The sequence below is a fragment of the Dendrobium catenatum genome, unplaced genomic scaffold (genome assembly GCF_001605985.2).
Source record: "Dendrobium catenatum unplaced genomic scaffold, ASM160598v2 fragScaff_scaffold_1507, whole genome shotgun sequence".
Classification (NCBI taxonomy): domain Eukaryota; kingdom Viridiplantae; phylum Streptophyta; class Magnoliopsida; order Asparagales; family Orchidaceae; genus Dendrobium; species Dendrobium catenatum.
This window is the reverse complement of record NW_021319969.1, coordinates 138,291-149,709: the sequence shown is the minus strand read 5'-3', so window position 1 is coordinate 149,709 and position 11,419 is coordinate 138,291. Positions and strand designations below refer to the sequence as shown.

Genomic DNA, 11,419 nt, shown 5'->3' with positions numbered 1-11,419 from the left:
TTTCCCCCCTGTTTTCGCCGGCCATAAATTCTGCAGCCGCCGGCCAGCCTCCCACCGGCCAGCAGCCGGCCACCCGCCGGCCAGCCACCCGCCGGCCATCCTCCCGCCGGCCGGCCCAGCAGCCTATTCCCGCTGCCTCTCCCTCTTGAAGCCTCCCACCATTTGAATTTCAAATCTCTTGAGTTATTAACCTCCTTAATTGGTGCTTATGCAATTAAGCCACCCATTAAAGAGATTAAATCCAAATTTGAAATTCAAATTTGATCTCCCTCTCTTTTTAAATTTTGGGAAGTTACTTAAGCTCTAATTAAATCTGAAATTAAAATTCAGATTTAATTGAATTTCTTACTTAAACTTGGGCCCCACCCTCATAACTCCTAAATCTCTCTCTCTCCTCCTTATTGGGCCGGCCACTCTTAGTGGGCCTCTTTCTCCTTCCAAATGACATAATAACACCACAAATTCAGCCCAATTCCCCCTCTTTACCGCCCCCCTTCCCTCCTTGATTTAATTTGAATGTCAAATTAAATTCCTCCATCAAACCTCCCAAATTCTGAAATTAATCCAAAATTCCTGCACACTTCCATGTGGATCCCACCATAACCAAGCTCCCATCTTCTCCCGGATGCTCCATCAACTCCCGGCAAGAATGCATGGACGTTGGATCATTAACGGCCGCCCACCGCTCCTCCAAATCCGGCTTCCTCCCCGGCGACGAGTCTTCTCGGGATTACTTGTCTATTAGTGGCATCGTTGAGTTTACTTACAATCCTCCTCCGCTAGCCCCTATTTTCGAGAGCACTGAAAGGACCTCAAGGTGAATGATCTAAATTTTAAACGTGTGGCTTTAGTCGTAGCTATTTGCGTTATCAAGTTTATTTTGGTTATATTTTGTAAGACTCATGTAATTCTTAAATGTAATCACCGCCGTGAACATAATCTATCACGAAGTTTCTTGAATCCAAATTGAGAAAGCTAGATTTTATCGTTAACATTGCAAAGTTAAACTCTCATTAATCTCTAACGTGCAATTCATGTTCACCGCATGTGGTTTCACATCATATGTTCTATTTCTTTTCCGAAAAGTGATCAGATTATCCTATTAAGAGTTAAATTCTCATTTAAATCTAATAAAGAAACATCATTTCTAATATTTTCTAACTCCTATAAGAGAGTATGATAGTTTTATTTCATGAAGCACGATATCAACATAATAGTACCACACAAAGCTCTCAAAGCCTAAATGTAGAGTTGGATCCAGAGGCGACATGTATCCCTATTAAGAGTTAAATTCTCATTTAAATCTAATAAAGAAACATCATTTCTAATATTTTCTAACTCCTATAAGAGAGTATGATAGTTTTATTTCATGAAGCACGATATCAACATAATAGTACCACACAAAGCTCTCAAAGCCTAAATGTAGAGTTGGATCCAGAGGCGACATGTATCCAACAATAAGAGACAAGATTGTCAGAAATCAGAACAGTTTTCCTGTTTAACTCTCACCTACGCATAATATACTGCATCCTAAAGGCATTGAGGTGAGCTCAAAGAAAAAAAGAAAAAGAAACTTAAAAAGTCTTGGTTTCACTATACTATTTAGATCTAGTAATTACAAAATCATTTATAACCTCGATGCATATCTTTGACACATGTTTTCTTCTAAACTCTCCCTAAAATTATTATAATGGTACTTCCTCATATGCAACTTTAATGTATGAGTCATAAGTTCAATTCCAATTACAGCAATCATAAACATATGATAAGGTTTTTTTAAAATGGGAACCAAAATACTTGCTTCCTAGTCTTTCAAATTCCGTAACAAATTAAGTTTTAATAATACTGCTGTTGGAACTAGATCGGCTTATAAGAATCATAACAATGTGGCTACTAGAGACTCAAATCTAACCTAGGTTCAGATAAAAATGAGCGTGGAGAGAGGGGAGAGTTTTATTAGCTTGCAAGAAGCACATGGATGGAGATGAGAGAGAAAAGAGTACACCAGAGAGGAAGAAGAGAGTACCACCAGATAGGGATTGTTTGGATTCAAGTCGGATTGAGTAAACCCAGTAAATTTGGATTTATTTAGAATGTTAAATCTTGAAAAACTAAGGGTATTAAATCTTTATAAATCAAGTCAAATTCTTTGGCAACTTAATTCAAGATTTAAGACGATTAATTCACTTAAAATATAGATTTAATTTAAGTTCCATGATCTAATTGCTACTTATTTTAATACCCTTTAAATATCCAACTATTTTTTAATTATTATCAAAAGTTACAATTATACATAATATGATTAGAATCTATTTTTTTAATCATCAAATTACCTAACTCAATATTTAATTACTAATTACACTATTAATTATCTAATTAATTATTTATTTACTAATTACACCATTAATTATCTAATTAGTTGCTGCACTATTAATTATCTAATTTTTTTTATTTAGGTATTCTTTTAATAGCTAATTTTTTTAATTACTTATTACACTCTAAATTATCTAATAAATTATTGAGATGTTCTTTTAATAATTACTTAATTGCTAATTACAGTATTAATTGTCTAATTAACTACTTAGGTCCACAGTTTCCTTTCCTTACCGCCTTTTCTTCCTTTCTTCCCCATCAAGCTTAAGCAGTTCAGGCTTGTCTATGTTTTGCTTTTCCTCAGCGCCTTTTCTTCGTTTGTTGCCTCCCTGTTAAGCTTTAGCAGACGCAAGAAAAGGTAGATATTGTGCACCTTCCTCTTTTCTCCCACGCTTGATGTTCGCTAAATCCTATAAATCCGCCGAATTCTAGACTTTAGTAATTCGAAATTTAGGACAAAAAGAGAGAAAACGGCTTATTAACTTATCGTGAGATTTAAGAAGACAAATTTTTTTCATATGTTCGGCAAAATTTACCTCAAAATCCTTCTTAAATACTGATACGTCATAAAAAAATTATCTTGATCTGGCACGAATCTCGATGCAAAATCAAGTTGGAAACTATTGAAATTAAAATTGGAACCATTCGAACTCCGTTTTCAACAAACTTACAGTGAAACTGAACGTCTCGGAAATACGAAACCAACGACACCAAATTTGACTCAATTCGAGCCCAAATGGGTCCAGATCAAGAGTCCGAAGTGCTGTTGGAAGATTCGAACCACAATTTGGGTTACCAAGCATGACGTGCTTATAGTTGAATCGAGCGGCTCGACAAGACGAATCCAACGAGCCCAAGCTCGCCAAATTCCGACATCATTAAGACCTTCAAATATCTGAAAAACGGTCCACGATAAAGGGATTCAATATCAGTCATCCATCCAACCACTCCCCATCTACCATTGATCTCTCACCTATTTATGGGTCATGCCACTCCAGAAATCTATAAATAGACCCCTCATTTCTCTTGAAAGGGGGACGGGAGAAAGAAGAGAAGGAAAAGAAGGAAGAAGCTCTTCCTCGACCACCACCTGAGCTCCGCCGGACCACCACTTGAGGCCCTCACCTCCGCCGGACCACCATCTGACGCCGTTAATCCTCCGGACCACCACTTGAGGCCCTCACCTCCACCGAACCACCGCCTGACGCCGTTGCTGTGAGACCTCGTTGTATATTGATGTTTTAAATTTCATAGATGTTTGATAGACTGTTAATTGAAGGTTTTAGATAACTCTGATAAATTGTTTGAGTAATTGATTGACATTCTTTCCAAGTTAGATCTTGGGGCATCACAGTTGCTCCGCCAGACCACCACTTGAGGCCCTCACCTCCATCGGACCACCGCCTGACGTCGTTGCTTCGCCGGACCACCACTTGAGGCACTCACATCCTCCGGACCACCTCCTGACGCTGTTACTCCGCTGGACCACCACCTGAGGCCCTCACTTCCGCCGGACCACCACTTGAGGCCCTCACCTCTGTCGGACCACCGCTTGACGTCGTTGTTCTGCCAGACCACCACTTGAGGCCCTGGGTTCTGTCGAACCACCACATAAGACCCGAACTTCTCCCATACCATCACGTGACACCCAGACTTCTAACGGAGCAACACCTGAATTCAGATTAGGGAGGGAATTATTTAGGAAAATATGATTGATTTGAATTCAAATTTTGGAGGGAATTATTTAGGGAAAATGATGAGGACATCAAAAGATTAACGGCTGCGATCTAGAGTTCATTTTACTTTTGATGTCTTATGTACTAGTTTATCTTATATTAATGTTTTTCCTATTTTACCCTTAGGAGTGATCATGTGGTGTTATAGCTCGAAGGGCATTTTAGTTTTTGCTATTTTTCTTTTCATGAGGCCTATTTATAGGCTAGCTTTCTGGTATTGAAGGATGAAGAATGATGAATAAAATTTCAGTTTTCTTTGTTTGATCTCTAAGTGAGTTCTTGAGAGGAGAGACCCTAGGTGGATGAAAGCAATACCCGTCAACCTTTGGAGGATTCCAAGATTCGCGGTTCTACGATCTCTTTGTGAGTTCTTGGTTCATTATTTTAGTTTCCATCTTCCTCACCCACCTTCCTCTCCATAACTGCAACCACTCTCCTACCGAGCTCCACCACTGCATGCACCCCGACTCCAATCCTACCTTCTAGAAGCACCAAATTCCCCTCTCCAACCGACAGATCAACTCTCCCCTCCTCACATCCGATGTCATCCCCCCAAACCCCCATTACTGCCGGCCTCCCCATTATATCCACCTCAATTATGACGATTTCAATCGTCATAATTCACTTCCTAAATTAGCTCCATGGAAAAAGGAAAGTAATGACCTTTGTTTGAAATTTGAAATTCAAATTTCAAATACTTTCCTTATTTTAAACTTTGCAGAAAAAGAGACCCTTGCTTCAAATTTCAAATATTTTCCTTATTTGGAACTTTGCAGAAAAAGAAAGTTTTTAAATTTCAATCCGATTTAATTTTAAATTAAAGAGGGTTGTTTATTCTCTTTCCTATGTGGCAAACCTCATTTGGAAACTTATTGAAATCTTCCCCATACTCCTCCCCTCATGATGCTGCCGACCACCCATTAATGGGCTAAATCTTATTGCTTCCTATTAAGGCTTCATCATACTTGAATTTGAATTCAAAATTCAAATTAAATCCCGCCAAATCACTTTAAATCTAAAATAAATCTCAAATTTAATTCCCACTTACAATGCCTTGGTCCACATTCGTTGAATGTGTACACAATCTTTCCTCCCCCCTCTCTCTCTCGCCTCATTAAATCACCTCCCACAAATTGCTTCAATCAACCTCTTATTAAGGAATGACTTTCCCACCTTTCTACGTTATTTGGGGATTCAAAAATTCAAAACCTGGCTACTAAAACCGGCTCAAAATTGCTGTCCAGCAATTTTCCCCTTAGAAACTGCTATCCGGGAAACTCCAACCAGCCATACTGCTGCCAAGTCTGCTCCTGTTTGCTGACCAACACTCCTCCAAGTACTGTCCCGGAGATTTCTGCAACCCTTTTTCTTCTGTCCAGCTTCTCCTACAAGCCCAAACTGCTGTCCCTGCTGTCAGAGTTGCTGCCCAAAAGATTCTGCACCTTTTCGTTGCTGCCCCGCCAATTGAAAAGGTCTCCGGCTGCTGTCCAAGGCCTACAGATTGTCAAAATGTTGTCCCCAAACAGGAGGATTGTACTGCTGTCCATTCATTTCTAAAGCATCCAAACGACCATGCCGGAGCTCCGTATTTGTCTTCCCTTGGCAAACTTTTCTTCCTACATTTATATCTTCCTAATTCACCTTTCAATTGTGGTTATACTTTGATCCGCAAAGCTCATGTCAAGCTATTCACCACTAAAGCTTAGAGAACTAGAGAGTTGAGTGAATGATTCTTGCATCATGCCTAATCTTATTGTTAGCATTGGGATTTATAGTTGAAAATCATTCATGTATGCAATGTTAGATTAAATTGGCTACTTTATGATCTTAACTACTATGCATGTAATTTAGCCTAAGCTTGTTTTATCGCCTTATTGTTTTAGCTTAAGCGTTTAAATCGGCATAAGTTTTATTTAATATTGTTATCGAAATATTAAGCGTGCAAATTTTCGTAAGCAACTCATCTTCACATGTACGTTTCACATCAGAAAAAGGTTAATTTAAATTCATATTTAGGAGGGAATTATGGGAGTTATTTAAGGCTAACAATAGGGTGATTTCAGGATTATGTTTTGAGTTTGTTGAAATTAAAATTTTTTAAGTTGTGGGGCTCTAGTTGTCGGCTAGGGATTTGGGAGAGCCGAATATTCCTCCCAATTGAAGATCCAATAGTATCTTATTATTTTCTTTCATATATCTTGTAATAAAAAGAGTTTTGATGTGTTATTCTTCCTAATTTCGTATTGTCATTCATTGATTTCTGATTTTAAGGAAATTATATCAACTTCCTATCAAATTGGTAACAAAGTGATGTTCTGGCCTGAAATTGAGGCATTTCCTTGAAATTTATGCTGTGTTTTCCCCCTCCAAAGTGCAGATTTTTGTTGCTTGAAGACTAGAGTTATTGCTTTTCGCAGCTTGGAGCCTTGATCCAAGTACACCTATGGCGGGAACAAATGTAGAAGTTCTGGAGGGGGAGATCAGACAATTGAAATCTGTAATTTTACATCTCCAAACTCAAATTTCAGCTGCCCACAAGAAGATTGGTGAGAAAATGTTTTATCCTAGAGGAGATGTTGAAGTTGTTCGAGGGCCAACCCAAGAAGGCGTCGTCGGAGGCGAGGGAAGCTGCTGGCAGCTAACAAAGTGGGGAAAACCCTAATCCAATAAGGCGAAAGGAAGATCAGGAGATGGAGATTTTGGAGAGAGAAGAGAGAGTGCCTCCCTTAGAGCCTATTCCTAGGGAGGAGTCAGGTAGATGGTATGGGGAGAGGCATGAGAGGGTCGGGCATGAATGAAGGGATGGTGAATTTGAGAGGAGAGGGACATAATTTATAAGGAGAGGGTATAATTATGACCGAAGGGGTGCTAAACTTGAAAGGAGAAGGGCTGAATTTGAAAGGAAAATGACTGATTATGAACAAAGGAACTTTTATTACATCTAGTGAACGTACGCTCCTCTACATTCGGTTTTAGATCAAAACAGCGCAATACCGAGTTTTTTGAAAAAACTCGGTACAACTCGGTACTCGGTACTCAGTACTCGGTATTGCGCTTTTTTTGCCTAGAACCGAACGTAGAGGAGCGTACGTTCACTGGATAAAATAAAAGTTCTGAACAAAGGGGTGCTGAATTTGAAAGAAGAATGTGTGATTTTGACGAAAGGTTTGGGTAAAAGTGTAGAAGAGATGGTTTGGGATGCTTGGTGGGAACCACCAACTTGGAAAAGAGGAAATTACGGAGGAAACAATAGGAACGAAGGAGATCCGAGGGTGAAGAAGTTGAATATGCATATTTTTTAGGGAGAGGCTGCACATGGGTGGATATAAATAGTGGAAAGATACTTTACTGTCAATAGCTTGATGGGAGAGGAGAGACTAATGGCAGTCGGGATGTGCTTGGAGAGGAAAGCGTTGACATGGTACCAGTGAAGGGATATAAGGCGACCCATACAGACCTGGAGGGAGTTTAAGGACTATTTGTTGGAACATTTCTGAACCAGCAAGGGAGGGGACTTCTATAAGCAGTTCTTCACTTTGACACAGGATGGGACAATGGTGGAGTATCATGAGCAATTTGAGCACTAGGCCAGCCGACCAGACCAGCTTTCAGAGACTGTGATGGAGGTGAACTTTATGAAATGGCTCATGCCAGGGATTCGAGCGGCGGTTAGAGTGATGATGCCTCGTGATTTGGGAGAAGCTATGGAGCTAGCCCAGTTAGTGGAGGATCAGAAGCACTTAGAGAGAAGGGTAGCTCAGGATGACCACCACATTTTTGGCATCTAAGGAGTTGACACCATGTATTCTTAAGGAGATCCCGAAGGAGAAGATTATGAAGGTTTATTTAGGTAAAGATGACTGATTTGATAGAAAGGAAATTAGGAAGATTTATATAGGGAAAGAGGGCTGATTTGAATTCAGATTTGGAAGGGAATTATGAAGGTTTATTTAGGGAAAGGGGACTAATTTGAATTCAAATATGGGAGAGAATTATTTAGGGAAAGATGAATGATTTGAATTCAGACTTGAGAGAGAATTAGAGGAGCCTATTTAAGGCTAACAATATGGTGATTTCATGATTATATTTTGAGTTTGCTAAAATTAAAATTTCTTAGGTTGTGAGCACTCTAGCCGCCAGCCAAGGATTTGGAGAGCCGAATCTTCCTCTCCAATTGAAGATCCAACTGTATCTTGTTGTTTTATTTCATATATATTACAATATAAAAAGAGTTTTGGTGTGTTTTTTTTTTTCCTAATTTATTATTGTCATTTACTGATTTTGAGAAAATTTTATCCACTTTCTATCACAATCTTCCCCAATGTTGAGTTTCCATCCTCCATTTAGGCTTCATTTGGTTCACTTTTACCTGTTTTGTGGAACGATAAGCTATTAATAAGCAGGAAGCCGAGGTTTGGATGAAAAAGCATGCTAAATATTTCCATCATCTCTAATAATTGCCTAAAAAAACGGCTTTTGGAGAAGAATAAAAGCTGCAGTCCATAGAGCAGATTTTACAATATTTTGACTGAAAAAAAAAAAGAAAAGAAAAATATAAACAATGCCAAACGAAATCTTAGTTTTTGCAAACAGACAACTTTGTTCTTCATATCATTGAGCTTATTAATCACACAACCATTTAATGCAAGGTCAGTACTAATTTATTGATAGGCCCGGTCCAGCCGGCCACTGGTTTACAGCAGGCATAAACCTACTGTTGTCCACCCCCCCTCAATCGGGGCCCACTGCTTAAGTAGAGAGAGAGAAAGAGGGATTAGGAGGGAAAATTAGAATTAGGAGGGCTGTTTAGTCTTTTTGGGAGTTAATTTTGTGTGCTTTACGTAGGAGGTTGGAATTAGGGTTAGGATTATCTTAATTATTACTGAAGTTCTGTTTCTTTGGTGTTCTTAGGCTCTAGCGGCGTCTAGAGAGTTGGGAGAGAACGATCCTTCTCTCGAATAGAAGATCAATTGTATCTTGGCATTTTTTTTTTTGTTTTTCATCAATTCCTACAATCTAATTGTTGTTTTTCCTGAGTTTGATTAGAGATTGGTGGTGAATTCTCGTTGAAATCAGATTTTTATAAGATTTGCTTGAGATCCACAAGGGCTTCCTATCATTTATCTTAGTGAACTATTACCCAATTTCAACAACACTTCTAAGTGATATCCATGCCATCCATTGCCAATTTATCATAACCATTGGCTTAAGCTATGACGTATCACATATGAGTGATCCTAGTACTCCTTACCCAATTCCCTAGGAGACCCTTCCCCACTTCTCACCAAATCAGGCTAGGTCATGCCACATTGCTTCTGGGAAACACTCTATCAATATAAAACAATGGATTATGATTCATTTCAAGAGATATGGTACAAATTTTATGATCGCCTATAAACCTAAAATTAGACTTCAATCTTTGCTATTGCACAAAATGATAGAAATCATCACATGTAAGAATCCATCATATACTTTTAGAAACATAGAGCTGAAAGCTATCAAAGAGCAAAGCCATTACACTTACTGGAAGTCTTTCAATTAAAAAAAAAAAAAAAACTATCACAACATATCCAATGGTTTCACTGATGTTACTAGTACCAACTTCTAACAGTAACGATGAAGCTTTATTGATGATACTATTTCCAGGACTAAAGATAAAAGGCGTACCTTTATTGCATATCTTCTATTGGCCGAAACACGATCCTCTAGTTTTGCATTAATCAAGTAAGCCATCATTCTTTTGCTGGAGTTTCTTAATCAAGGCATCTTTATCTGCCTCAGGTAGAGCATTGAAGATGAAAACAGATTTGTCGCCAATGTCATCCTTAAGAAAACAAATAACACAAAAGGGAAAAATGAACAGAATGTACATTTCTAGAAAACTATGATGTTTGGTTATCAGACATGATGAGAAAAGGCATTTCTTTTTTTTTTTTTCTTTTGAATGACAAAGAACCTTGATGGGTTGCTGAAACTTTCTTGCGGCAAACACTACAAAGAGAGCCATCCACAAGCCTAATAAATTCAGTTTCGTTCCATTATCCATCAATCCCGTCTGCAAATCACGAGTTTCTAGTTAAAAAAATATATGCAACAAATACTTGAAAAGATAAAAACTACTGGAATTAGCTATAGTATCTTAGAAGTAGAAAAATAAAATAAAATCCCTTTTTAAGTTGATTTATATAATGAGGTTATACTTCATCAAGCGAGACCATAACTTCAGTATTTGAATAATTTTAAAAGCAGAAGAAGATGAGGATTCTGGTAATAATCAAATTACATGAGAAGAAGTGCAATGCATACTTGTTGAACTTATTACCTCGCCAAAGTTTTAACCAACCTTCTTACTTTTTCCATAATCAGCAAACAAAAACCCAACTATGGGGCCACTCCAAAGGCACTCATGAAGCAAACATATATATTCTTTTCTCCAGAATTTTCAAGGTACACTGCTGTAACAACAGGTCATTCAAAGGAATGTGGAGGAGCATAAAATTTTCGGAATTGAAGAGTTGCAGTCTCAGGTCGAGAAAATTGATTACTGAGATACATGAATATTAAATTACTTATTAATTCTCAATTTGATATAATATTCATTGAGTTATTTGATACATTTCAACATTCCAAGACAGTAATGAAGCAAATTGAACTTCTTGAGGCACAAATTAAGAAAATTGGAGGAAAAAACATTATGCTAATGTTTATTGATAATCACTCTAGTTATGCTTTGGGATTTTAGTATTTTTGTAGATTTTACTTACATATTTAATCTATGTAAACTAATCTAAGAAATTTAAAGTTGTGTCATACAAGTCAAAGCTTAGTGGAGAAGAGGCCTCACATCCGATCTACATCATAGCCCGTGCAATTAATAGATCATATTCTAAAGGATAGTGAACATTTTAGTGAAAGGAAGACCACTACTCATAAGTATTAGGGCTTCAAATGAACCGAGCATTCGATGAGCTGCTCGTAGCCCGGCTCAATTAGAGCTCGTTCAAGTTCATTTGATAAAGTAAACAAACGAGTTAGAACACACTTAATAAATACTCAGTAGCTAAATAAACGAGCTAGGACAGCATGTTGTTCAGTTCATTTATGTTCACGAACAATCTCGGTTAGAAGCTCGTGAATAAGCTTGATTAGAGCTCGACTAAGAAGCTCGATTAGAGCTCAATTAGAGTTTTAAAAATAAATACTATTTAGTTTACTAATTTAATAATTCATTTTTACTAATTTAATATTTTTAGATTTAACCATTTTCATTAGATATTTGTTAAATCTTTTATTAAACTCCCACCTCAATT

General features: G+C 37.8%; 1 protein-coding gene across 2 annotated transcripts in view; it reads right to left on the bottom strand.

Annotated features, from left to right (window-relative positions):
• LOC110112095 overlaps positions 1–11,419 on the bottom strand; it is a 29,707-nt gene that overhangs the window by 9,916 nt on the left and 8,372 nt on the right. The window contains exons 4-5 of one of the 2 annotated variants that reach the window (XM_020844189.2): positions 10,066–10,164; positions 9,777–9,933 (exon numbers count right to left, since the gene is read on the bottom strand). The exons of the other annotated variant lie outside the window; for it this stretch is intronic. Of the exons in view, the coding sequence (XP_020699848.1) occupies positions 9,826–9,933; positions 10,066–10,164 (207 nt within the window). The 3' untranslated portion in view covers positions 9,777–9,825. The remainder of the gene's footprint in view (positions 1–9,776; positions 9,934–10,065; positions 10,165–11,419) is intronic. 2 annotated transcript variants of the gene reach the window in all.